Here is a 27,985-nt window from a genome sequence, read left to right as displayed (position 1 = left end):
GCATCTTGAGCACAAAGCCTAGGTATGTTGAGCCTCCTTCGCAGTACAGGCCTCTGCCGTGCCGTGTAAAAAAAACAACAAGTGTCACGACTTCCTGTATCTGGCCCTTCAAAATAAAAGCCCCATAGTCTTTCATATTGATTTTGAGACACGGCTCCAAAGGTTTGTTTGTTTTTTCCTGCGACCAATCGACCAAGGCTAATTTTTGGGGGCAGCCCTAGAAGTGATTTAAATGCCATATCCAATACATACCATTCAATTTTATTTCATGACATTTATGTCAAAGATACAGGAGAGTGATAATACACACATAGAAGCCAATAAAATCTCTTGTTCAATATCTCATGACTGATGAAAAATTTGCTGTGTTGAGTGCAGTAGAATTTTGATGCATTGCAATGCATCGCAATGCATCGGAGAATCGAATCGAATCGTTACCTGCTGAATCGTAATCGAATTGAATCGTGAGGGCAGTGCCAATGCACACCCCTACTATGAGTATTAGTCAGGGTCTTATGCAGAATAATTCAGTTATACAAAGATTAGACTACTGGGGATTTTTGTGGGCCTTCTGGGCGCTGCATGGGCCCCTAGAATTATCATCACCTTTCTCCCCTATACAACGGCCCTGGCTGCTCACCCCAGAACGACTGTTGAGTTCACAACAGCCCCCCCACATCGCCCAGCCCTACCTACCAGTGATATTCTCATATTACTGGTAATATCTAATATCTAATATTGACCAACCATAACTTTATATAACCCATTATTTATAACGTTTATATAGACTATGATAGGTGTTTATATAGCTTAGTTTATGTTTTTGTGTATATATATATGAAATGGCCCCCAAATATTTTGAAAATGCCCCCACTTTTTGGACTGTGGGGGGCCAAAATTGCCCCCAAAATATTTTCTTAATTTCGTACCCTGAGTAGACTATATATAAAACAAGCTTTTTTCCAAAAATATCAAGTAAATATAGTGAGTCTATCATCTCTGAGAATCAGTGCAACATGTGCCATGATATTGGCCTATACCACCCATTTTGAGACAGCTCACACATGACTCTTGACTAGTTCCATATCACTGAAATTATAGTTTTAGCTAATCTATCAGCAAATTTGTTTCTCTAATTTTTTTTCTTGCTGTGTAATTCCCTGGGGAATCATGAAAAATTCACTGTGTGGATAATCTTACCTGGATTCATGTTTGCCAGGGCAAGTGAAATGCTTTAGTAACAGGGATGCAACAGGGTAATGTATCTTGTGAAGATGGGATATCCAAGATGGCTGTCCTATGGTTGCTTCACCTCCAATTACAGCCTGAAAGAGAGGATCAAGTTACTGTATGTGTGCACTGCGTGAAGCGACGTCCTGTAAACAATGTCTTGTCCATTTAAAAGACCATTTTAATTCAAAGACACCTATTATGATTTCTGTTTGCTTTCTTCAGTACATACAGCAGTTAAAATAGTCTGACATACTCAGTGTTTAGTCGTCTAAGTGTTCCATAAAAGCTATTTGTCTAAAGTTTGACCCGTGGAGAATGTCTATGTTGATTGAACTAATTGAGCATTTCAGTTTTCTCTCTATGCAGGTGCTTACCTGCCCCTAAATCATTACCAGGAGTGTCATTTTACACTGCAGGCATGAAATACCTCTGTTGCACCTTTGATTTGTGGTTTCAAAGCCACAACCAAGTTATTTATATTTTATTTTATATTATATTTATTTTTTGATAATTATATAATATTTTTTATTATAAATAATAATTATACATTAATAATAAATGTATTATTATCAATAATAACAATAATAATAATAAAACACCAGACCAATATTTCTCATTTGGTCAGTGCCTTAAATGATGAAAAGAACCTTAGTTTGTATTTCTATGACTTACCATCCTTCAGATTTGTCGGAGGCTGATCTCTTCACTTGGGGATGAGGTCATTCAAACAGGATAGTGGGGCTTCTTCCGTTGTTACTACAATCCTTTACCAGTTGGTATGGGCCCCTATCTATCTCTCCCATTTGTTCATCTACAGGTGGAGGAGGAGGCTGCACGCCTGGCATCTATGCCAGCCTGGAGGAGAGACATGATGAAGAAGAAAATGGATGAAGAGAAGTGAGTAACGAAGCTGTGTTAATTTTCATCTCATTAGTCATCATGTACTAAATGTATCATAATGTGCCAGGAGGGGAAGAATGTGCTCATTGTGTTTGTACAGGTTAGTGTGTCTCTCTTTTGATGGAAGCCAATGACATCTTGAAAGTATGTATGTTGATGAACAAGGTGTTTTTCAATTTTACAAGATCTCAGTTTCTGCCTTCATCCATTTTGACACTATGACTTTGCACTGCAAGAGGTCATTCTGCACAACACTGATCAATTGTATTAGTAGTATTAAAAAGAAAAATTACAGCATGTCTTCTACACCTCCTATGATTTTGGATGTAATGTCACTGACTGAATGTGTGGTTTGGTTTACATGCATTTCTGAGGCAAATTGGTACACAGTGACATGACAGGTCGACAGACTGTGGAATATATCAGTTTTCAACATTTTTCTGAATGAGTGGACGATGGCATTCTGTGCTGCAGGTCTGCATCTCCGACAGTGTTGTATCTAATGCTTTGTGGATCTGTTTGCCAATCGTTCTTCATTGTTGTATTTCTGTTTTAGTTTTTCTACATTGTTTTATGTTGTGAAATACCTGTTGTTGCTGTTTAAGATATTTACACCTTTCCCTCTTGTGCTTATGTTATCCTGATGTGACAGGGAACAAAAAAGGTAAGGACACATTATCAATTATCTTTCATCTATTATCTATGTGAAGCTTCTTGTAAAAGGTGTTAAATGATACAGTGACAAGTCTCCAGAATTTCACAATGGGATCAAGGATCCCATCTAGTGGTCAAAGGTGGTCACAGTGTCTCATGCAGATATTTTAAGATGATGACAACTGATCAAATCTGAGACAGGGAAACAACAGGACAGTGGCATCCACAAATTAGATATTAGCCAAAAAACTAAAAGGAAACATAAAAAGCAGAGAGAATGCTCTCAGGCAGTGGGTGTAGTGGTATAAATATTAGGTGCATAAGTATTGACAAAGAAATAAAACATAGATATATTTCACCACTAGTCATATATTTTTGCTGTCAAAATTAAAGGTGTACAGAAAAGAAAATTGAATTTGAGCCCACTTTGGGTGATAAAATTAATGTGATAACTCATCTTTCAGACGTTGTAGGCCAAACTTTGTGCAAAATTCTATTTTTGAGTAAATCCGGGATGAAAGTGTGTATTTTATTTTTCGCATTGGATAATGCAGGCGCACGGATTATACGTCAGCCTGTACACGATTCACCAGCCACTGATATTGGATCCGTAATCCGTCATTCAACGTCTGAGACACGCACACACACACGGAGCTCGGGCTCGCCCCAAGCTTTGAATATCCCGCCCGCTCGATAACGACCAATCAAATTCGTTTTCCTCACTCGGGTAAACTCGTGTTGCAGCTCGTGACAACTCGGCGCGACAAACAGGACAAACGGCCATTTCTGTACACCTTTAAGCTAACAGGCGTTTGCAATCCTCAGGCCCTGAGTCTGTCAGACCACCCCGCACTCACTGACCTAACACTTTGAACCCTAAAGACCTGGTCCCATGTAGGTCTGTAATGTCTACTGACAGAAAATTAAAAGTATAGGCTGTGGTCTCTCACACTCTCACACACTCACACTCACACACACACACACTTTTTTTTTTACTAGGAGCACAGTGGACCCCAACTTAAAACTTCAGGAGTGCAAGAAAATCGCCCTGCACACCAAATATCCACATTTCCTTTTCATCCATGATCCAAACACACATTGGTCTGCCACCTGTAATGACAGATTCGCCATCGCCATTTCTGTTTCACCAGTGTTAAAAAAAATTAAACATTTACTACTGTCTCAGATTTTAGGGGCAGTCTGGAGCCCGCACACATTCAGCATGCAATCGCCTGCCGGTGTTGAATTTGGCTGTGGCTGAGGGGCGGATATGGGCTCTATGCACACAAACTGATTAATCCAGGTGTGTCTGTAGTCACAATGGTCAGACACACCTGGATTAATCAGTTTGTCCAATAATGTAAGACAGGAAACAGCATTGGGAGTAATATCTTTGGTGGAGCTGTGCATAGAGGAGCCCATTCCCGCTCAAATGCAGCGGAGGGGTAAATTGGCACCACGATTCTTGACATAACCAGCGCAGCTCCCCTTATCTTACCCTGGGCTTGATGTAGCAGTAGCTCCTTCAGATGAATCCTGGTGCTCTGGTTCAGCCACAGTCTGATAAGTTATACCGGTAATGCGATTTGTTGACGATGACGCAAACATCTGCTAGCATGATCGTAGGCGCTGCTAGCTTGTGCGGATTAGCATGATGTAGCCTGTTAGTCTGTCGGTCATATACTGTGGCGCATTCACACACTTTCTATTCACATACTTCTCAGTCATACCAGTCACACCGTTGTTCCACTAAATACACGCATTGCAGTTTCAAGGAGGGAGGCCGCAGTAAACATCAGACATATTTCTACCATGATTTCTACCTGTGGCTGGAGACTTAAGCCCCTCCCCCGAAGCCATGACGTAAACCGCGTCAGTTCCTACGCGCGGCGCGGGAATGTCGCCGGCCAATTCAAAGCAACAAATACTGGAAAATACCACGATATATTTGTGGCGCTGTTATAATTAATCAGTGTTGTGTTATCTCATCGAATAACGGTTTGTATAAACGGACATGTCAAAGTTATGCACCACAGCTATAAGGACAACCCAAAAACTTTAGCTCCCCTTGTTGGAGGTGCAGAGCTATGTTTCCAAAAGTTCTTGTAGCTGTTCCTGAAAGTGCTGCTGTTTTATTTTTTTCTAATTTAATTTCTCACAGGCTAAACAACCAACGCAGAGACACTGTATCACCCATAGTGTTGTTTGTTCAACAAATAGCCAAACAGAAAGATGAACATCCAAATATAATATCCAAAGAAGGAAAGAAAGTTTTCTCAAAAAATAGGAGTAGAAGCAAATCTACCCTTCTCACTGAGTGGATGTTGGTGTCTCCATACTTTTGTCCTGATATGCCACAAAATATATTAGACAATCAATGGCTACTAACTAGCTAGATAGGTGATAGATAGATAGATAAACTTCGTTGTCTGTCACGAGTGACAGAAATTCGTCTTTGACAGGCTCATGCAAAAAAATTGTCACTATCATTTTGTATTTCATTTAATTTCATTTTCATTTAACGAGATTTGCATGATTGTCTTTCATTACTTTCATTGAATGACACACTTAAAGCAGATATCAGTGGAATGTTTTTGTTAATATAATTCCTAAATAGTCCTATTTTCCGTCAGCAATCACTTACATGAAGTATTTCAGCCTAAACACGAGTCTCTCCGTCACTCTGCTCTGCTGTAACCCGAGGAGAAAATTTTCCTTGTGGGATACAAGTGTTATCCAATGAGGAGAGAGAACGGCATGAAGGGCTGTGTGTGCAGCCAAGGGATGCGCGTGAATGTGGTGACGTAGCACGAGGACCAATTGATGCCTGACAAGGGCGGGGGCTGCTAACTCATGGTGCGTTCATAGAAACTCGTACTTTGTGTTTTTCCTTCCTGTGAAGTCATACCAGTTCGATCTGGTACGAGTTCACGGGTCGGAAGTTACGAGTGGCCGTTATAGGGAACTTTCACAGACAACAGGATGGTAAAAACACGAGCTACGGGTTACCTGGAACGCTACCAAGTCGTAGTTGTGACTTGAAGCTGTAACTTACGGTTTCAAAAGCCTGCCTTGAACGCAGCATTAGCCGAAACGGCCGTGAAGCTTATATCTGCTTTAATTTACTTTCATGTGACTAAACCGAGTGTGTATTCCTGCACAATTTTAATTATTGTTTTGTTTGATGGCTGCATCTAGAAAAGTAGAGGCGGAGGCCAAACAGGCCAAGGAGCACGAGGAGAAGTCAGAGCTGGAGCGACTGCGGACGCTGGGCTATGATGAGACCAAGCTGGCCCCCTGGCAGCGACAGATTATCTTGAAGAAAGGGGATACGGGCAAATAACGAACTGGGCCATCTCCCCCTCCTTTGCCGTGCTGCACTCACCCCACACACACACACACACACACACACACACACACACACTCAACCCAAGGCCTTCACTGAACGCCTCCCCCTTCCCTGAGCCTCCACCCTGCACTGTACACTGAACAGAGGGAAAAAGCTTGTTTGTCTTCCCCCAAAACCCTGTCTCACTCTTCAGCCTCCAGAAACATGGGACCATGCAGTGGTTGCTGCTGTTCACAGGGGCTCTGAGCCTCAGCCTGGGTGACACACAGCACCATGGCCCCTCACCTCCCATTGAATGTCTCCTGGACACAAACTCATGGCACTGATTCTTCTGCTTAAGACACTTGCTTTAAATGCACCCGTCCTCAACTAATTTAAGGTTGTCTGTGGTATCTGTCCTTGGCTTTCCTGCAAATCAATAGACGCTTTTATATGTACAGTAGAAAATATAAGTATCTGTATGGTATGGGGAAAAGCCTGTTATTGCATTATTTACCTTTATTGGCCCCACTTCCTATTCAGTAACGAAAGGAAAAGTAGCTCCAGAACAGTTGTGTCATCTTAACATGCTCAGCAGATGCATATTACACAATGAAGCAGCTAATGCATTATTTATGTAGACAGTCATGAGATTTTGTATGAAACTCATAGAAGCACTTTCTGAATTGCTTCACTTTACTGCCAGAACTGTAATGCTAACACTGCTCAAACTAATCTGTTTGTTTAGATAAGCTTGTCGTCACTTCTGGATTGGGAATATTAATGTATACTGAATATCTTATTTAAAATAATGTAAAGATTATGTAGCTGTGCAAATTTAATTTTTGTTAATTGTCACAGGTAAAAAAAGCTGCAATGTACCAATTTAATTTTTATATTTGACATAAAAGTCAAGCTAATGTGATCATGAATGTGAAATGTTGTTGCATAATGCATATCAACCATGTTGTGATGTAGCCTATAATTAAGGACATTTGATCCCCAGGGCCCTGGATTTTTAGAGAAAAAACAAATACTATTATCATGCTAGTTTTTGTTTGAAAATGGCCTTTTTCTGAAAAGACAGAATATACAAAGAGCAGCAGACATCCCTGGAGTATAGCAAAGTTTGTCCTGTGTACTGTTCCAGCCTTTGTCCCACTAACCTGGAAGATGAATGTTTGATGAGCAGATCTGCTTTCACAGTGCTCTCTGTCTGCAAGAAACAGCTGTAACATCAAACGGTACCGTTCCTTAGATAGTGGCAGTGTTTTTGTAAGCTGCAGCCAATAGTGTGAAGAGTCTGGTTCTATTAGACACCTGATCAAAATAATTATTATTAACAAAAGTTATACAATGCACTGTATAACATGAGACACAAATAGAAAGTTGAATATGATACAGATAATTTCATAGTCACGATTTCTCTGGTTGAAAAAGCCTCAAGAATTCCCAGGATTCACATGTTTTTGGCCATTGGTTCATCAATGTGGGGTTGAATATGTAAATGGTGAGAGCTGTCTCTTTCTAAATGTCACACATAGGTATTCCCACATGATAGAAAATATTCTCTATGTTTACTAAACTTGTATGTAAAGTTTTACAGATGTAGGATATTGAGTGTACACATGTTGTCTTTAAAGACGTGATCCTGGTTTGGGAATCATTTGCAAATATTCTAATTCACTTTTATCGGATGCCATATGATGTTGAAATTGAAAATGATGTAAACGTCATTGCCATTTGATTTTCAATACATACATATATGTGTGTATGTATATATTCTCCATATAACTCTGTATTTAGTAACCCTCCCAGAATTTTGTCATTCATTGTTTCCACATTGCATTATAATACATGTCTCAGCCTTGCTTGAATAGAACGTTGGCTAATTCATGTTTAATTATATTTTCAGACTGTTAAAAATAAAAAGAAATAAATCTTAAATCACCTAAATTCAGTATGTTATTGTGTTGCCGAGGACAAACACGTGTACAATAAAATCCACTGGAGTTGTAAAACGATAAATTAATAAATGAGAGACCAGAAGCCCATCATGATCGACGATGATTCACCAGACTTATGAGGCCTCTGTTTGTGCCAGTGCATTGGAAACAATTATAGAAATGATGTAAGGATTATGCAAATTGACTGCAATGTCAGGAACTTTGAGGTAAGATAATGTAGCCTAGAATCACCAGGGGTGTACAGTAATGAAAGTATTTCTAAAATGTATGTCTACACTTAGAGACGAATATTGCCCCTTGGACTCCACATTTCCATGAAGTATTCTTACTTTGAAGTAGAGCTTTTAATTGGTGGAATTGATTTTATTTTGAAAATGTGATAGACCATACACTGTGTTGATCACAGAGGAAAAACTGTCACAGTCAGTCAGTCAGTGTCATGTAGCCTACTCCGTTAGATAAAGATTATAGATTCTTCTCCAGAGACCATGATCTGTGTCTGTGTTTGAAGACTTATAACCACAGATTACAAATGTAAAATAAAACCTTTAGCTACATTTGGGAAAGACTGAACAATTTGATGAGTGTGTGTATGTGTGTAAAGGCCTACTATATCATAATATGTAGGCCTATTATCTACACGCGCAGTTGTTTAACAGTCGGCCACCAGATGGAGACAAAGAGCTAGTGTCATCCAGGCAGATAAGGTGAAATAAGTTAAACGAACATTAGAGATAATGAATTTTGATGAAAAGTAAAAGGAAGAGTTTATCTTCTTACCTTTATATAAGGATTGGAACTATGTCCCAAGGTCAAACGTATAGACTTTGATCTTTCTACATTTAATTGAAACTGATTGTGTTTTATATGGAGAAGATTAACTTGTTAAAACCCAAAGATTCGAGCTTCCACTCTGTAAAAGCTCTTTTTTTTCACTTTTACCTGAACTTTTGCCTTCCTGTGATTGATTGAGGCTCACCTGTGGTGACGTCAGCGGCAGAGTTTAATGGGCGCCCGCAAACAGAGGAGGAAGTGAAGTGTGTAAGAAGAAATATGTGACAGACGGAGCAGGAGCGCAGGAGTGAGACCGCTGCTGCTCAAGCCGCACTTCTTACCTACTCCCTCTCTCTGTGGCCACAGCTGGCTCACACATCTGGACCCAGACTGTGGTGTCATTTCTACGGAGTCCCGCCGGTGTTTGTGACGCTCACCTCTCGGGTAAGACGACCGCCACAGAGCTCAAGACTGTCGGTGTTTGTTGAACTGCGTGTCACCTCGCTGTTTTGAGCCATGGGAATGTGAGGCAGACATTTTTTTTTTCTCCCAGCCTAATCCGTCTTTCAGGCGGAGAACTTATTGGAAAGTTGAGACTGAGCAGAGAAACAAGCAACTCATTTATAATTTAGTATCATATCTGTAGAATGTAAAATAAGTTTCTTACTGTCTGTAAAGAATGACATTTTAAGACTACAATAATAATAGCTACGTTTATGAAGGTTGGATCCAGGTGTGTCTTTATTTTTATGACCAGATAAAAAGTAGAAAAGTGCTGTAGTTTCTGTGGTGCACGGATTTGTTGGAGCAGGTCTTAGTATGTTCTTTTGTGTTGTGCAGTGCAGTGTAGGAAGATGCTGTGAGTCATGTGTGAGTGTCTTAATGTGAGTTTGCGGACTGACACAACTGGCTGCTCTCTCCAACTGTGTTTGTGTGTGAGTGGGGAACTGGATCATAGGTTACATCTGAAAGCCGCACTCAGTAGGGTCATTTAACCTGGTGTAGGCTGCTGTGTAATATCTAAGACTTTATAGGGGGGATATGGAACTGACAATTAAATGATAAATGTTAATGATAAATGCCAAGGCTTATCCTTATCCATCTCTATTACCCTTCTGTTTTCCTTTTGCCTGTATGTTAAGGTATGTTCTCTGCTATGTTATCTGCTCTAGTTTGAGGTTTCTGCATGTCTCCTAGTTGTTCATACAAAGGCTGTGTTGTCTCCTTCCTCTTCAGACTCCTCCAATGTTGTAAGTTTTGAAGTGCTCAGAAGACCGGGCCGTGGTCACGGCCAAGAGAACACCATGTCCCAAAACCAGTCAGACAGCTGCAAGGGCGACCCGGCCCCTATAATGCTGGAGAGCCATTTCTCAACAGAACTGCATATATGTGAGCCAGGTGACAACTGCTGCAAGCCAAAAAAACCCTCCACACCTCAGTTGGAAACAGAAACATCCACAACCAAAGAAGGTGCTGCAGATAAGCTTGCGGTGCCTCAGCAGGTGCTTTTGAGCACCCAGACTCCCGCAGCAATGAAGGTCGGCACCCACCAACTCATCCCCAAGAGTTTAGCAACATCTAGCCGACCTAAGAACCGCCACCACACCACCGTGGTCACGTTCCCAATAGGACTGGAGCACTCCAGCAGTGGGACTCGTAGCCGACACTCGACCCAGGGGCCGGATCTGTCCTGGGAGGACTATGACAGTGATGGAGATGGCTTTTCTTTGAGGAGGAACCGCAGGAACAAGTCGTACAGAGCAGCTGTGACCAGCCTGGATATTGATGCCATGGCGGCAGGACGAGGGACTATGGCCACGCTGAAACCTGTCAAAGAGGGCAGAGCACCCAGCCCTTCTCCAGCTCGCAGCCCTGGACGCAAGGTGAGATAGCCCAAGAGGTTGAGGAAGAAAGACCAGCGGGGTACGATAAACTCGTAGTATATTTAACGGAATTTAACAGGATATATTTCACAATGTGGGGTAATCAGTAGCAGTCATTCTCCAGCAATGAAGTGATCTGTAGATCAACTATGTGTGTTTATTTAGAAAGTGATGAGTTATTATGAGCAAAACTGATTTAAAAAAGCGACTTCACAGCCAGAACATACTTAACATGAAAACGGAGCCTAGTCGATACAGTTTTGTTCTTCTAATAGTCTCACAGCTCACAGCCAGCATAGCCAGTCCTCTGTCAAATTCTGCTTTAGTCATAGGGAACATGGTAACTGCTTCCTGTCTTCCAGAGCTGTACTAGTGTTGAGCAAGGTCTTGTGGGGGGTTTTACCACATTGTAATTAAAGCATGCATCATTTGAGGATTACAGAAGAGAAGCACTGTTGTAAAGACAATAAGATATTAGGAGGGGAAAAGATGATGAAGGTATGATTGATGCACAAGTACTCCACAGTAATAAACTCAGACAACACTGCTGTCTTCCCTGTAGAGAACCCTGATGAGAAAGAGGAACCAGAAGCATCGTGGCTCCTTCAAAGACGGTACGTTCACCAATGTGTCACTCTGTCCGTTGCTCTAAATTTGGCTACGGGACTACAAATAGTTGGGGGGAAAAAACAATGACATTTGGTGTTTTGCTCGCAATGTAATTACACGTCCTAGAACATCCCAGAAATGATTGTGACTTGTTACCTGGAATTGACGTGTGGATGCTATAATCTAAATGTCATATCTATTGAGAAAGAGAAAATCCCTGGAGGGAGCAGGGGGAGGATCAAACAGGAAATCATTCCCTCTGTACACTACACTCCCAGCATACTGAGGCTCTGTTGTCCTGAAGGTGGACGCTGGTTCTGCATCTCAGGACGCTGTTGTGATCAAAAGACATTTTCAGATCTAATTATGTGGATTTGAGAAGTTTTTTTTATTGAAGTATCTCCTTTTAGGGGGATGAAGCTGCCTGAGAACGAACTCTCTAACAATGTTAACATTAAGTATGTGCAATTGAATTGACAGAAACATTTCTGCTTGTTTCTGGTCGATGAGGAGTGTTTTTATCTGATCTCAAACATTTCAAGAAGAAGGGTGGTCATTTAACAGAAGCACTGAATCTTTTTTTCCCTGTACATTAAATACTGAGAGAATCAAACCTGTGACCCTTAATTAAAGCAGAAGTAAGTGATATATTTGTGTTAATATAAGTCTTAAATAGTTATATCTTCCGACAGCAATCACTTACATGGAGTGTTTGGACCGAAACACGGGTCTTTCAGTCACTCTGCTCTGCTCTGAGTCGAGGAGAAAACATTTATCGTATCCTACAGTTTTTATCCAATGAGGAGAGAGAACGGCATGCAGGGCTGTGTGTGCAGCCAAGGGACGCCGTGAATGTGGCGACGTAGGGACGAGGACTGTTATGGTGCGTTCAAGGAAACTCGTATTTTTCCGACCTGTGAAGTCGTACCAGTTCGATCTGGTACGAGTTCACCGGTCGGAAGTTACGAGTGGCCGTTATAGTGACTTTCACCGGTAAAACAGGTCGGAAAAACACGAGTGGGTTGCCTGGAACGATACAAAGTCGTAAGTTGTGACTTGAAGCTGTAATTTACGATTTCAAAAGCCTGCCTGGAACGCAGCATTAGCGAAAACGACCGGACCACTTACTTCTGCTTTAACTTTTACTAACTCTCAATGTGGGCCATGTTATTAGGAACTGATTGATATCTCTACTTTGGGTTAAGGTTAGGGGTCCTACTTTCATTTCTATGCTTTACAAACCACTTATAATGGGGGAATAACAACTTTGACCTCATTTTATTATTTGTTGTATGTATTTCCTGCTTCTGTGGTTATGAATCATGTTCGTATCTCCACATCTCACAATCCTGTTTGGATGTTTGTTGATGCCTGTGCAATCCACAGCTACCCCACGCCTCTACCAGGAGATCCGTGAGCGTGGACTGCACTCCACCAACCAGGATGAGCTGCTGGATGACTTTGTGGTGGTGGAGCCTCCCGTGGAGGACCAGGGCATCGTGGTGAAGAGCTACCGGCCAGCACAGCTCACCTGGAGCCAGCTCCCACAGGTAAACCTCTTACTGACATGCAAAGTGTGTGCAACCAAGCGCATACATACAGTAGTGTAAGTGTACATAAATTCATCTCAGTCATCACTTCCTCCAGCAGAGAACACTGGCAGCCAGTGTGTCGGTCTTCTGATCTTTTGTATAATTAGGGGCAATATGAAAGCTGAAATCAGCCTGATATAAACGTACACACCCCACGACCTTGTGTCTGTTTAAGATGTCAGAACATCCACTGAAGCTGACTGACAGGCTGCTGATGATCACATTTTTAAACATCAATGACAAAGCAGACTTGATTGCATAATGTGACAACTTAACTTCTTTTTGAATGTCTTGCAAAGGTGAAGGACACAGGAATCCTCACAATGATCACACCTCAGGAAAGAAAGAGACAAGAGGTAAGTTGTGTGTGCGCGTGTGTGTGTGCCATTATGTAGTTGTGTATACAACAGGTCCAATGCAGCTCAGTGGTCAAAGTATTTTTTTTTACACTCACTCACTGTTTTTTTTTATCAGCATCCAGGAGCCACACTGATTCCAATAGACTTTTAAAGACATTTTTCATTTGCAGTTGGGCACAGTAACATGTTCATAACATTTCAACATAGAAACATGCACTTTAAATAGAACAAGCATTTTAACAAAACAACATGTGATGCAGGTTCACAGTGTTGTTCAGTCTCTTTTTACACTATCTGTTGTTTCTGTGTCAGTGAGCTGGAATAATAAAACCTTGCAGTCGTCACGAATGGTTCTTACAGTAATATATGGTTCTCCACCGATGAAGTGTTGCACTTTCACACAAAAGACAAATGAAAAACGAACAGAGTCTGTGATACCTTAAGTCCATGAAAATAACTAGATCCTAAATTTCCTGTAGCCTAGTGCAACTCACTTTCATTATAGATAGATAGATGTCTGTATAACATCAAGGCTGGTTACATTTACTTAAAACAACAACAACTGGAAAGCAGGTCCTACATATCCTACATAGAAGTGTCTGAGGGTATATTTTCTCTTTCTCTTCACAAGTGCAGATGTTGTGTCAATACCAAAGGTCCACCCTGTGTGCACTGTGGTCCCTGAATAAGGCCACACCCTGCCAGTGTAATCACACTCTGGGCCAGGTGCTTGTTTTGCTCCTTTGTACTGTTGGTCACTTAATGGGTCTAGGTGTAGTGTTTGAGCAGGGTGATCTCATGGCAGCTCATCACCCCAGTGTTAACGCTACATTTTATGGATATTAAAGTACTAGGGTGAAGTTTGGGGCTATGAAACTTTGATCAACTAAGAGACATTGCTCTTCGACTATGCATGCTGTAATATTGTAGTATCAGGAAGATCTGAACAGAAAACACATTCCACTTTTTTCAGCCAAGTCATAGGGGAGCTCTACCAGAGTCAGTATGCACTAAAAATGATTCACTGTTCTTTTGTGAAGTTCTGAATTTTCAGCCCGAAGCATTAAGAGTGACCCAAGATTTTCAGGAAGTAGTGTTCTTGATTCAGTTTAGCTAATGCCCTTTGGTCCTCACAGTGGTGTGGGAGGTGTGCCATCACCGCCTCATAGCTCACCTACGATCATGACCACAAGCAGCAGAAGTTAAATAAAGATTCTTCACAAAATATTTATACTGTCATACAGGAAGAACTGCCGTACCTTGATCACACCTACAAATCAACCACTCTCAAGGTGTCATCCACTTCTGGACCTTTTTTGTTAGCTGCTGGTGTTTTCTGTGGGGGGTCAGCGCTATGGTAGCAAGTGTCCTAACTAAGTCATAAACATGTCTCACATTCTCTCACAGCCCATGAACCAGTATGGTCTCGCAGGTCCTCTGGCTCAAGTCTGTTGTGCCTTCCTGCTCTGAGCTGTTGGAACAGTTTCCACAGAGAAGCTGAGAGCAGCCAGAGGCGTTGTAGCTTTAAAGTGTAAATTCAGCACGCACCTCTTCAGCTTGGGATGTTAATTACTGTAAATCTAGTTGTCAATCATTAGTCACACAATTGTGATCATGTTCTAAATGATATTTTATTCTATTTTTACGAATTATTTAATGAAACATTTTTTATGCGCTTTCTTGTTTTTGCTCATGTTATAAAAGCTTTTTATATCTTCTTAATTGTATTTCAGCTTTCTTACTTGATTTGTTGCTTGTTAGTCATTTGGGAAACACTAACCTGTATGAAAAGTGCTGTAGAGATAATGATTGACTGATTGATTGCTGATATCATGACAAAATGAAAAGTACATATTGTAAATGTGACCGTTTCCTCCACATCCACGTCATTTTCGCTCTGTGTGGTCATTTCACAGGCCATTTTTGAGATAATCACCTCCGAGCATTCGTACCTGCACAGCCTGGGCATCCTGGTGAGTCACTTCAAGAGCAATGAAGCACTGAAAAAAACAATGACGGCGACAGAGCACCATCACCTCTTCTCCAACATCTCTGTCATCCACCAAGTCAGCAAGCGGTGGGTACAGCACCCTTTTTTTTTTTTTTTAAATCTATGATATCATGTTTTCTTGTTGACTGCTCCCTTAAATTAACTACTTACTTATTTAACTATTTATTCGTTTTTAGTATAATATGATCATGTATGCTGTTTCTGTTCTGGGGCTTGACTTTCAACTTGACTTCAAACTAATTAATTAATGTGTTGAACGAATGAATATTGTATGTAATAATGGTAGCTGCAAAACTGAATTGCCGTCTGGGATAAATTAAGTTGTATTCTATTATTTTCTATTCTATTCTACCCTGACAGTCTCACTTGTGTAGCTATGTGAGATGTGCTGATGGCTGATGGAGAACTGGTTGGATTTTCGCCACCTTGTAGAAAAGGACTTGATGATGCTATCTGTGTGTGAATTGGTGTACTGGGTTGTTGCTTTATCTGCATATCTGCAGGTTTTAAATGGAGGCATGTGTGTGTGTGTGCTTTCCCTTAGCATGTCTTCACTATCCCGTAGGCTCCATCAACATGTTAAAACATGCAAGCTGAACTGGTTCTGCTGCCTTGCTTCTCTGAATGGTATTCCCGCCTGTAAGATGGTAATGTGCTTGAGAGCTTGTGCTGCTCTATGCATTGCTGGCTACTTTACTTTGGATAGAAACAGATTCGGTTATAGCAGCAACAGAAGTGTCTGTCTGCCTTTGAAACTCCCTCTGTTGTCTTTTTTTAAGGTAGAAGTGAAAACGTGAACTGGAAGGCAGAAGTTGTCTGACTGCGGCGCTGCTGTGTGACATGTCTGACTTACAGTAGCTGAGTTTTTTTAAATGCGTCCTGGAGTTGCTTCCTGGGTTGGGCTGTTGTTTAGGTGTCATTTTACTCCTTTTTGTTAAAAAAGTTGCTTTGCAAGGGTGGGGCTGAAATTCTTTCAAGTCAGTCAAGTCAGAAAGGGCCTCCTTTTGTTAGTGTATTAAAATAGAAATGAAAATGTACGCAAGTTGTTTTAAGATAATTGGGAGGTCAAAATGATCAGTCTGGTGGGTTTGCTCTGAAGTTCACATTTGTCAGTGTTCACTGATTTCAGAAAGTATTTTGTTTCCAGAGATACAACAGAGGACACATAATGTAAATAGGCTCACGTGACCTACTTGGGTTGGACAAAGGCATAGAATCTTACTTTCTAGAGCTTTAAGTTTTTAGTTTTATTAGATGATCAATGTCAGTTTCATGACAGTGATAAGTTCATCCGTGCATTGATGGTGCAAATGTACTAATACATTTTCACTCTCAGTTCAGACTCAATGCGTCACTAAAACAGCTGTTGCACTGAAAACAGTCTGTAGGCAGAAAACATACCCCTCACTTCTTTTTTTTTTTTTTTTTTTTTTTTTTACTAACCCCTCTCCTCTCTCTCTATTTTTAGTTTTTTTGAGGACCTCGAGCGGCGTCACTACGATGGTCCAGTGATTCGAGATATTAGCGATATCGTTCAGAACCACGCTGCGCACCACTTTGAGCCCTACATCGTCTACTGCTCCAATGAGACCTTCCAACAGAGGACGCTGCAGAAGCTGCTGTGAGTAGCACAACAAACTGTTTACATCACCGCCGAGTTTCTGTAGTGAGCTAAAGCTACATTCTGCTTTCTGTCTGTGCAGGACCAGTAACAATGCTTTCAAAGAGACCCTGAAGCAAATCGAAGGGAGCAGTGAATGCGGAGGCCTCCCAATGATCTCCTTCCTCATCCTCCCTATGCAGCGAGTGACCAGACTGCCTCTGCTGATGGATGTAAGTTTAACCTCTACTGTCCTACAGTCACAGCTCTCAAACCTAAAAAAAGAAGCAAAGGCTCATTCCAGCAGGTTCATGTAATGTAATTACATTTACACTTCCTGGGTTTTGGACCACTGGCGCCTATAATTTGGACCAGGTATCTGATCTTGGAGGTGGTGTTTTTTTTAGAACATTAACCTGGAGAATCCCTCGCATGAACCACCTGCTAAACAATTTGCTCCAGCAACTAAAAAAATGTTTTACGTAAAATGAGTTATATTTTGTATGTTGTAAACCCTTATAATGTTGTAATGGTCTTGTAGTTTGTACTCAAACATGTGCCTCTACAAAGACTTTTAGCAGAACAGTATCTATAATCTATCTATGACTCATCCTCAGATTTTGGAAACTGAGTGAAAACCTCATTAAGTGTGTTTTTTAGGATCACACAAACCCATAACTTTGTGTTCAACATGTGCATGAATAGTGCTGGACTTAATGATCAGAGGCTGTCAGTGATTTAGGAGCCTCATATTCGGACTGAGGTAGGGCGATACTGCCAACAGAAGTACATTAGGGGATTTCATGTCTTTCTTTTCTCCACACAGACAATCTGCCAGAAAACTCCAGACACGACAGCGGAGTACTTCGCTGCTGTTTGGGCACTAAATGCCATCAGTAAGGTAGAGTTGCTGTGAATAAGCTCTGCTTTTGTGCTGAATCTCCAGCTGTTTTATGACCTCATGAGCTGGGGACTGTGAAGCCGATACGTTCTGATGGTCTTGATTGTCCTCGTTGTTGTGATGAATATCTCAACAGCTGGTCTCTAGCTGCAATGATGGAGCAAGGCGGATGGAGCGGACAGAGCAGATGTACACCATCCAGAAGCAGATGGATTTTGGTAAAATCAAGGTGAGGGTCGGAAAACAGTGCTTCCGGGGTTTGACATTGAAATATTGGCTATTGGTCTGGATGTAAACGGCAGAAACACAGTGGGACTAACCCTAACCCTAACTCACAATGGGACTCTCCCCCTTTTGCTAACCTGCACAAATCTTGTGTCCCCACAGCCGTTTCCTCTGGTGTCATCATCACGGTGGCTGAAGAAGCGTGGCGAGGTGACTTTCTCTTCTGAGGAGCTCAGCATCTGGAGGGCTTTCAGCACCAGGAGCTACTACCTGTTTCTTTTTAATGACGTACTGATTGTTACCAAGAAGAAGAGGTCAGTGGAGTTAAAAGGCACAGTTTGATGTGAATGTTATTCTCATTCTAAACCACATTAATGTCAGTAAATGTTCTCAAGGATATAGTATTTAGACATTAAGTATAAAATAATAGAACCACTTGAGATTGAAATAAAAAGAACTGTTGGGAGTCGACTAAACTGAACTGGGGGCTGGAGAGAAGAAACTCCAGGATCACATCTTTCCTGGACACTAAATAGGTCCAGCTGCTGGTTTGCAGGGAAAATGAAAAAACAAAGAGGACGGGGACAGAGAGAGGATAGTGTATGGCTGTGGTGCGTGTGCATACTTGAGATTCTTCAATCTTGCATTCAGCATGTTACTGTGACTGAGCACAGCTTTCTGTTTTGAGTTAGGGAGAAAGCAAACAATGTGAGCTCAGAGGAGTGAGTGACCCACAACACTGGAGTCATTTTAAGGGCTGTAGAGTCAGCACTGTGACCTGGTCTTCAGGTGCTAATAGGAGGAAATGCTGTTAGCAGATAGTTGCAGAATGCAGTTTTCAACTTTTTTAGCTGCACTATAATGTCTCACAAAAATTATTGTCACATTATATCTGTAAATGTCCATACTTGTTGTGACCAGAGAAGAAAATGGCTTTTGCCTGTTAAAGAAAATTAGCTAATAAATGTAAATACTAGTAAAAACTGTCTACATGCAGTGAGGAGAGCTTTGTTGTGATGGACTACGCCACTCTGGAGAACGTGAAGGTGGAGGCTGGGGGGGAGACTGAGGGACGGACGACCTCGCCTGGAAAGAGCTCCAACCACTATCTTTCCTTCAAACTGCTGATGAGCAAGAACAGTGAGGGGAGATCAGAGCACATTTCCCTGGTGGCAGACTCAAGGTACTGCTGCTCTCATCCTACATCAGCCATGATGGAAGATTTGAGTATTAAAAGATGACTTTAGGTACAGTTTCTTCTGGAATAGTAGACGATGCAGGCTGTGATTCTGTCAAACATTAGTTTATACATAAATTAAGAAAAACATCCAATGTTGATGCATTATAGTTAAGATGGCCTCTGAGAAACTTGTGCATGTGTCACATCCAAAAAAATCATTCACTTGCATGACCTTTAAAAAAGAGCTGATCGTTGGTGTCTGGCGCCCCCTGGTGACAGAAGTCTGAACTCCAACCTGAAGTGCTCCCCTGCATTTAATTAATTCAGAAAAGACAACTGTACTGGATGTGGCATTTACTGTGAGTGTTTGTTTTGTTTCTGTTGCCAAGGATGGACAGGGCTCGGTGGATAGTGGCTCTTACAGAGCATGAGTGGGGAGGTGTCATCACTTCTTCAGATGGTAAGTCAGTATGCTTCATTTACCGAGGGTGTCACCCTTGAATTAGACCTCAATCTTCAATATTCCAATCAATGACAACTCTGCTTTTGTACCTCTCATGTGTAAATTACTTGTTTTGGCCTTTAAGGGTGTTTTGCATTTTCCATTTCAAATGAGTCTGTAAACTGTTCAAAATAAAATCTTCCTCACACCTACACAGGTTCTCCCTGCTTTGCCAGGCTTTTGAACTGTGTGCCAACATTGCCCGTTAGTGAGTCGGTCAGAAAAGGAGGCATATGGCAGCCCACTTTGTCAGATAGCATTTCAAAGACTCAAAGCATGAGGGAAAAAAACATCTTTGGCTTGTTGATACACAATATAACTCTGGTCAGAACTAGAGACCTTAGGCTGCTCATCACCTGGCATGTTGTCCAGGTGGTGGCAGCAAATGCTTTAATTGCCGCCATTGTAGCCAATTTTTGATTTTCAATAAATGTGAACATTTTCTATAGTTTCCACTTGTTATTATGGCTTATAGGGTTGAGACAAATGGACAAAAATAGCTATTTAAAAAGAAATCTACAACAAAGTGTGCACAAATGGAGCAGGTTTGGGCACTTTCTAAAGCCACAATGTGTGTGTATACATACTGTGGACATCCGCAGTATGGATTTCAAGGCATGACAGTTGTGGAACAAGCATTCAGATTCCTACAGAGGACCAATAGTATCCCATATGTCTGAAGGCCAAATAAATGAAATGAATGGATATTAAACTTTATATTTTCCTTATTTAATCAGTGCCGTTCTTGTTCATACAATTACACATGCTTGTTAATGGCTAACTGTTAAGGATTAAACGCCATGGGGACACTATGGTGTTTGTGCTATAGCTGTTATTTAAAGAGTGCGTGATAGCACTGATGTGACGTCCTTATCAAAGGGTGTGCCTTTCCAGGGAAGATGACGCATCCCAGGAAGCAATGCCATGGGCTCAATCAGCATGTTTTTATTGTTCAAAAAGGTGCCCCAGTCTTTACAGGAAATAAGTAAAGAACCTTAAATGCTGAATCACTTACATAAAATCCAGTAAGAGATACTGTACCTAACAGTAAAGCTTTGGTTTTTTTTCACCACATAGACTAATGTGAATGTGTTTCAGGTATGCCACAGTATGAGGCCACTAAAGCCTACATGCCAAAGGAGCTAGATGAGCTGGGGCTACAACAGGCTGAGCTCGTCATTGTCCTACAGGAGGAGGAAGGTGAGGCTTTGGTTGTCAATAGGTCTAATATAACTCAGTGTCTCCTCATCTACTCCCCACAAAAAAGATGCAAGAAAACTCATTGAAATGTCCTGCTGTTTAATCTTCCTAGCCTGGTGCTACGGAGAGAGAATGCGAGACGGAGAGAGAGGCTGGTTTCCTGCTAACTGTGCCACAGAGATCACCAACCCCACAGCAATGGAGAACAATGTGCAGCGCATGAAGCGGTTGCGCAAAGAGACCAATGTTTGAATGGCAGTGCTGCAGTACAAGGACGTGCAGGGAGTGGACAAAATGAGATATGCCTTCTAGCAGACATGAGATTCTCACTGTCTTCAGTTTGTGTTGACACACTGATGAATTACACTGAACACGGGGGGACACATTTCTGTCCCAGAGGTCCATTACTAACGTAAGGGATGTTCAAGGATAAGGAAAGCGTGAAAGCCATTCTAGCACCTGAGTGGAAAACAGAAATATGCAGTAGTAGTATTTTCATTTACCTTGTACAATACTACTGTTATACTGGTGTAAATGTAATTTTTAAACTTACTGGTTGTAGTAAATGAACCTCAAATGTAGCTTCAGACTTTATTTCAATTCCAGGAGCTAGAAAATGTTAAGTGAAGTGCATTTCCTACACTTTGTTTTAAAGAATCTTTACCTTACCCGCTAAATGAGAAACTTGATCTTTGTAGTGCTAAACATTGGTTATATTTGTGTCACAACTGTGTTAGTATCATATATAGATGCTGTCTAGTCTTTGTAACCACTGTTTTGGTAGGAATTTGCCATTTAAAAATGTGGGTTATGATAAAGTATTTTATTGTTGGATGTGGTACATTAAATATTCACTGCACCACACATGGTGGCCTGGTGTAAATGTATGTAACTGAAAGAAAACAACTCTGGTTTGTGCCATCGTGTAGAAATAATATACTTGAAAAATAAAACGACCACTCGAGAATCCTGGTTTCTGGACTTTTATTTGAGCTTGCATTTTGTTAAAATGTTTGAATACATAAAAAGTTATTTAAAAATGTCAAACTGACCAGATATCAAATTCCATTTTCTCTTTAAAAACCATTTGGTGTAAAAACTTAGGACAGATTTAGAAAAACATTTGCTGTTTCCCCAAAACGTTTTGTTGCTGTCACATAAAAATAATGGAAAAAAAACAAGTCTGCATAGATTCTGCAGGCAATCGGTGGTAATCTGGTCAAATGCATGGTGCAAGCTTGTGACGTTCGTCAAGTCAAATCTTTATTGCTCAGATCTTGTTTGATGTTTCTTCTTGTTGACAAAAAAACTGTAAAGACAAAAAGCAGAAAATTTGCAAATTAGTCCACTGGTCATCTGTCACAATTTATTTTAGTTTTATTTGACATTTTCAATCATTTGGGTTTTGTTGTGTAGATTGCTATGTAATGAGTTGCCTGAAAATGTGCATCATCACCAGATAGCAGAAAAAGAATGCAAAGGCTAAAGCGACTGCTCATATGTTAGTGAGACAATAGCGAGTAGGCTTTACAGTGCCAGACAGTTTGCTTTATCAAATCCACTGCATTACCTCATGCTTTGGATCATTCATTACAGAGCCAAAAAAAGTGCAATGACAAGCTAGGCAGGCAGGCCTAGTAGGGGAATTAAAGGCAACTGCTGAACCTTAATGTTTGAGTTGCACTATTCCATGTGTTGAATCTGAATAATCATGCAGCCGAGGCAATCAGAACCATCAGCCATCATGGGATAACGGACTTACCCGGACGATGGTAAAAGATGGTAGGTGCCGGTGGGCAGTTTGCTTCCTACTCAGCCCCACCCTGCTGGGCCTCGGGAGCGGACGTTTTCTCTGCAGATGGGTCACCTCCTGTCTTGGCCTCCTTTTTTTCCTGGCCGGGGCTGGGCTTTTCACCAGTGGTTTGGCGTCTGCGGCGGTAGTTGAAGTTACGGCGGTAGCGCCGCTGGCGGGGCTGTTGGTTTTGACCACCTTCGCCACCCTGATTCTCTTTGTCCTCTTCACCGTCCCGCACCGGTCTGGGACGGGGTGGACCCCTGGAGAGAGCAAGACAAGAGGACTGTCAGCCAACATGAAGCACACAATGATAAAGAAGTGAAGATGTCATGCAAAGAACACAACAACTGAGACAAGATGCAATTTTATACTTTCAAGACAATTACTACTGAATTGGTGTAGAGAAAAAAAAAGGCAAATTTGGATGCACAGCTGCACTTTGAGGTTAGGCTGCAATGAAAGGAGAGCTTCTGGGGCCAAAACAGGTGGCAACAGTTATTATTCAAGGGTCCTTGCATTTAGTTTGGTGGACTCGATGCTACAATCCAGACAATCCAATGCTTTGCTCTCCCATTATTGCAGCTCTGCGTCAATGAAGCCAACATGCAAAACTTGGTCTGAACCTTGGTCGGAAGCCTCTGTAGTAGTTCTGCCTCACTGGTTTGTTGCCTTGGTCTGGACCTCCCTGGCTCTCGTCACCCTCACCACCCTGAAAGCAAACAGATCAAGCAGCAAGTAATACACCGCTTTTCCAGAGTCGGTCCACACGAAAACATGCGAACATGTTTATGTGTTCTTCATCAAATAGTGATGAAACTGACCAGGTAGCCAATCAATGTTGAGAATGATAGAGTACAACGTTGCCGTTGCCGAGGGGCCTATTTGAATTGGTTTGCAAAAATGTTGGCAAGACCCCCGATACACCAATCATTAATTTGTTCACAACCACGTGAGTGTTAAAAAAGGAGAGTGTTTAAAGCCGTGTATGATATTAACATATCAAGGTTCTCGACTTTGTTCACGGGACAGCTGGGTGCCTGCTTCAGGATAGTAGCCCTGTGACGGCGTACCTCAGTCATCTCTCCGCGTGGTGCGTTGGTGTACGGGGGCCGGCGGCCGTAGCGTCTACGTACAAAGTATGGCGGGTAGCGCCGTCTGCCAGGGTAAGTGGGTCTGCGCTGCTGTGGCTGCTGGTCTCCTTCAGGGGCGCTCTCTCCCCCTTCTCTGCTGCTGCCGCCTTTGTCACGGCCTCCGCTGCCAGGTTCACCCTCTCCGTCGCTCTGGTAATTGTCTGGGTACTCTCCGCCACGAGGAGGGCCCCTCCGTCGGGGGTAGCGCCTGTAGCGGTTCCTGTCCGCAGCATACTTACTTCCTTGGACTGCAACGCCTCCTGGGCCTGTGACATTTGCCGCCTCTGCCCCCTGTGCACGAAAGAATATTTGAAACAATGTAATTTCCCAAATGTATGGTTTTTAAATCGCTATTACGAGTATGTATTTTTCTAAGAGGCTGTAAATTAAAATCAGAACTTTTGTCAGTTACAAAAACTGAATGTACCTTCTCTCCCTCGACTACATCAAACTCCACAGTTTCTCCATCTCCAACACTGCGAAGGTATTTCCTCGGGTTGTTCTTTTTGATGGCTGTCTGAAATCACAAAAAAGCTAGGATGTGAGATTTTGTATTTGTGAAAGCTGAGAAAAGTTAGGAAAGTAAACATATCTACAACTTACCTGGTGTACAAAAACGTCCTCTTTTGTATCATTCCTAAACAAAAGAAGAAAACCACTCTCAGTTACATCTTAGCTGGCAGTATTCTGTTAAGCCACATAATACAATAAAATGCAACTCAACCAGATTAATCAAGTACTGAACAACCGTATGGAGACCCATGGACAAATCGTCTGGTAAGCTTTGTAAGCAAATCAAAGCCATAATAGGATTGGGAATGGTCCTACACACGCATAGATGCTATCAGGGTCTTTACGAAGCAGGGGTGGGGGTGGGGTTCACTTACCTATTGATAAAACCATATCCGTTCCTGACGTTGAACCATTTGACTGTACCCAAGACTTTTGTTGCTGCAAAGAAAGGCAGTAAAAATAAATGATTAAGCAATTATATGGTTGAGTCGTGTCATTTTTGTGTTAATGTTCTTTCAGGATATCATGCTGGACACTAATGATAAAGTTACAAACAAGGTTATGTTTCACAAGACTCAACCAATGAGAAACAGTAAAGGAATCAAATAACGACAGATGATGAGAAACTGACCACGGTTGGAGATTTTGGAAGAACAGAAGTTATATTTAACTCCCAACTGTCACCCTTTTAATAGATCCTGATGCTCAGGGGTGCCCTATGCCAGCTGCACTTAGTGTGAGGAATGACCAAAGACAACTATGAGCCATTAGTCACTGCACCGTTCCTCATGTAGATCTAAGTATGTCTTATTACCCGTATTATCAGTCTCTTTTCGATGTCTGCACTGCGGTAGCGCAACATGACAGATATCTGAGGTTGTAACATTGTAACATAGTAACCCCGGGGGCGCTGACAACGCTTCAAAGTTCAACTACTACTACAGACCTACTGCCCCATTTTAAGCCGCACTGCCGGAGCGTTCACACGTGGTAGTGTCGCGTCCGCATACGCTAGCAGGCAGTAAGCCCAGCTGGCTTGTTAGCATAGCCGTGTAGCTAACTGGGTCTCAACCATGTGGTTGGATTAGAGCCAGCAAGCGGAAATGGCCGTAGCATACCAGGCAGTATTGATTATAACTAAAGACGTTATTAAAAAAATATCAGTAATGCGTCACTGTTGTAATTATTTTCAACAAGGATAATACTAAATAGCCAAAAAATCCATGGAATCATGCGGCGGACATTTTGGGTGGCCCCATCAGCCATGTAAATAGCTAACACTAGCCGGCTAGGCTAACATGAGCTCGTTAGCCAACGAGCTACCCTCGTTATGAAGAACCTAGGCCATGATCATAGGGCTCATTTTCGGGCAAAAATTGACCATCGTTGACAGCGGTATTGTTGCGAATCTATAAACCAACACTGATACGGTTGTTTCGCCAGGTTCACAAGATAAATGTTTGTCCGTGAGTTTCGGCTATTATGGTGAAAAAATACCATCGTGGAAACAGGCTCTTTCGTGTGAACAAAGGGACTGCCGATAGCTAACGTTAGCCTGCGCTCGACGACGGCAGTCGTAGCCGATTAAGTGACCAGTACGAAATAACTTAGTGTTCCTCCGTGATCTGATCATCATTAAAGATACGGAGTATTTTCTAACCTCTCGACTGAAATAGCCGTTACCCGATAAGCTGAAATTCTGTTGAGAGTGACATTAACGTTGGTGCATAGGGTCCTATTAACAGCTGGATACAACTTCAACGGTCGTGCATGTGACGGCCAACCGGCAACATAGGATTCTATGGCGGATACTGAACGTTAGGAGGCCGATGAACAGGACATATTACCAATTTAATTTGAAGGATTAATATTATTACCACCCGCTTGCTCTCGTTTGAATGTGATTCATCCTTCTTAAAGTAACGGTTAACGTTAGTATTTAACTGATTTTTAATTACCAAGTAAGGTAGAAGAAGAGGACTAATACGGACAACGCGATCCATCCTCCAACTGACATTTTAGGACTGTTTCTGTAACTGTTAGCTGACAGCGAAGGGAAACACATTTTACTTTACCGAGGGAAAAAAATCAAATCATTACTAAAATCCGGTACTTCTTTACACATATCCCACAAATATCCAAAATCTGTAGGAATGCAAGCGGTCTTGTTGGCTAAATCGCCGTTATTTGGTCGTCTGTTAATTCCAAAAATGCTATTTGAGTTAACGACTGTGTTAGATTAACGTAGATAACCAACGGTTGATTGAGCCAGCGAAGGTTAGCAACTGCCGCTTTTCCGCATCGCCTCCACTGGGTCCCAAACCGTGTTAGCTAGCTAGCTAATTTCCCGTAGTCTTACCGATGACCTTCTTATCCCCCGCGGAAGCTGCGGCTGCCGGGCTGGATGGGCTCTCCGCATCGGCAGCAGGCGGCGGTGGTTGTTGTGTCTCGGCCTCGCTGCTCATGGTTACTACTGGTTGGTAATGGCTTCTGCCGGCGGCGGCTCTCTGCTATGTTTCCCGGTGCTAGATGGTAACCTGGGCCGGCGGTGGTGGGGGCTACTGCCTTCGGGCTCTCTGCTTTCCTCTTTCCGCTCCCGTTGCCGATCGAACTGGGCAGACTGAGAAACTGTGCTGGGGAATGTTCTTGGTAGTGGGCCCGCCCAACGACTCCTCCTATTGGTTGGAATCCTCAACAGAAAACCGAATCCGCTCCCATTGGCTAAAACCGTTGTCAATTTCGTTTGGCGTGCGCGTTTGCTAAAATTGATTGGCTTATGGAAATGTACCTGTCCATTTGCACTGCCTCATAATGATGTCAAAGCCAGACGACTGAGACAGCGTGTTCCAAGCTATGTCAGTTCCATACCTCGAACAACTGTTTGACAAGCAAAATAACTTCAATTCTGTCTCTCAAATCTTCAAAAGGTTTAAATTTGGTAAACCGAGTACTCACTTTAACCGAAGGGTTGATAGTATAGTTGCCATTACTAATGACAAAATAAAAGAATGTGGACTTTCCCAGAGCGCACTGAGTGGAAAATGTATTGAGGTATAAGTGACCTAAATTAACAGGAGAATTAGGAAGGCGTTAATATTTTATTTACTGAACATGATGTTAATGTATAATGCATCAGGCACCAGCACAGCTGCACTGATTGTACCTCTCAAACATACATGATACCATGCAAGATTTAGGGAGGAAGCCCATTGGTGCACTGCAGAGAACATTAAGTTCTCACCAGCCTATACACTGTCTGTCGGCATAAATAATAGCATGTAACAACAGAATAATTAAGTTAACAAAGCCGTAGCCATACAAACAATTTGGTGATTGATTTACTGTTGAAATGTGATAATTGTTGTCCCAAATAGTTGAGTAATTTAGATAAATGCTGTCTTAGGGCATGACACCTATGATGAACAGTAACCATAATATTTCTCTTTTTGGACCCCATGCATGATATTTGATTGCATACTGAAATAATTCACTGGTAGAAATATTATTCTGTTTTTTTTTTTATTTTTTTAACATGGTTACACTACTACTTTAATTTGAATGTGCACAAAAACTGCAATACGGACAGCGAATCCAAATATGTAAACTCAAATTTTCCAGCGCAGTAAACT

General features: G+C 41.8%; 3 protein-coding genes across 4 annotated transcripts in view; 2 read left to right on the top strand and 1 right to left on the bottom strand.

Annotated features, from left to right (window-relative positions):
• Positions 1–6,130, top strand: part of espn (espin) — a gene marked incomplete at both ends in the record, with an annotated part of 39,802 nt that extends 33,672 nt beyond the window's left edge. Inside the window, 2 exons of the mRNA XM_083975831.1 lie at positions 2,051–2,130; positions 5,986–6,130. Of these exons, the coding sequence (XP_083831957.1) occupies positions 2,051–2,130; positions 5,986–6,130 (225 nt within the window). The remainder of the gene's footprint in view (positions 1–2,050; positions 2,131–5,985) is intronic.
• A 2,999-nt stretch (positions 6,131–9,129) lies between these two features.
• On the top strand, positions 9,130–21,312 carry arhgef16 (Rho guanine nucleotide exchange factor (GEF) 16). Its single transcript, XM_083975969.1, has 15 exons — positions 9,130–9,300; positions 10,093–10,739; positions 11,302–11,353; positions 12,735–12,898; positions 13,240–13,296; positions 15,216–15,376; positions 16,779–16,931; positions 17,014–17,143; positions 17,737–17,811; positions 17,948–18,040; positions 18,199–18,350; positions 19,034–19,219; positions 19,606–19,676; positions 20,817–20,918; positions 21,031–21,312. The coding sequence occupies exons 2-15, from the start codon at positions 10,161–10,163 to the stop codon at positions 21,168–21,170; spliced, it is 2,115 nt and encodes a 704-aa protein (XP_083832095.1). The 5' UTR covers positions 9,130–9,300; positions 10,093–10,160; the 3' UTR covers positions 21,171–21,312.
• A 573-nt stretch (positions 21,313–21,885) lies between these two features.
• Positions 21,886–26,983, bottom strand: ybx1 (Y box binding protein 1). Of its 2 annotated transcripts, none has more exons than XM_083976097.1 (8): positions 26,716–26,983; positions 24,731–24,794; positions 24,447–24,480; positions 24,271–24,360; positions 23,784–24,134; positions 23,337–23,422; positions 22,681–22,973; positions 21,886–22,227 (listed from the first exon to the last, which is right to left on the bottom strand). In XM_083976097.1, exons 1-7 carry the CDS (start codon positions 26,819–26,821, stop codon positions 22,727–22,729), a joined length of 978 nt encoding a protein of 325 aa, XP_083832223.1. In that variant the 5' UTR covers positions 26,822–26,983; the 3' UTR covers positions 21,886–22,227; positions 22,681–22,726. The 2 variants fall into 2 exon arrangements, with proteins under 2 accessions (XP_083832223.1, XP_083832224.1); XM_083976098.1 differs by having other exon boundaries at positions 23,847–24,134.
• Between the last annotated feature and the right edge of the window lie 1,002 nt (positions 26,984–27,985).

Source organism: Trachurus trachurus (genome assembly GCF_905171665.1).
Source record: "Trachurus trachurus genome assembly, chromosome: 7".
NCBI lineage: Eukaryota > Metazoa > Chordata > Actinopteri > Carangiformes > Carangidae > Trachurus > Trachurus trachurus.
The sequence above is the reverse complement of the archived record's forward strand: the minus strand, read 5'-3'. Positions and strand labels throughout refer to the sequence as shown.

Bases quoted from the DNA above. Each gene is read 5' to 3' on its own strand.
- arhgef16 (XM_083975969.1), top strand. From the start codon at position 10,161: ATGTCCCAAAACCAGTCAGACAGCTGCAAGGGCGACCCGGCCCCTATA. The intron at 15,377-16,778 runs GTGGGTACAGCA...CTCTATTTTTAG, and splicing joins ATCCACCAAGTCAGCAAGCG to TTTTTTTGAGGACCTCGAGC. The intron at 18,041-18,198 runs GTGAGGGTCGGA...GTGTCCCCACAG, and splicing joins TGGATTTTGGTAAAATCAAG to CCGTTTCCTCTGGTGTCATC.
- ybx1 (XM_083976097.1), bottom strand. From the start codon at position 26,821: ATGAGCAGCGAGGCCGAGACACAACAACCACCGCCGCCTGCTGCCGAT. The intron at 24,795-26,715 runs GTAAGACTACGG...CTTTCTTTGCAG, and splicing joins GGGGGATAAGAAGGTCATCG to CAACAAAAGTCTTGGGTACA. The intron at 23,423-23,783 runs GTACGCCGTCAC...GTTTGCTTTCAG, and splicing joins CACGCGGAGAGATGACTGAG to GGTGGTGAGGGTGACGAGAG.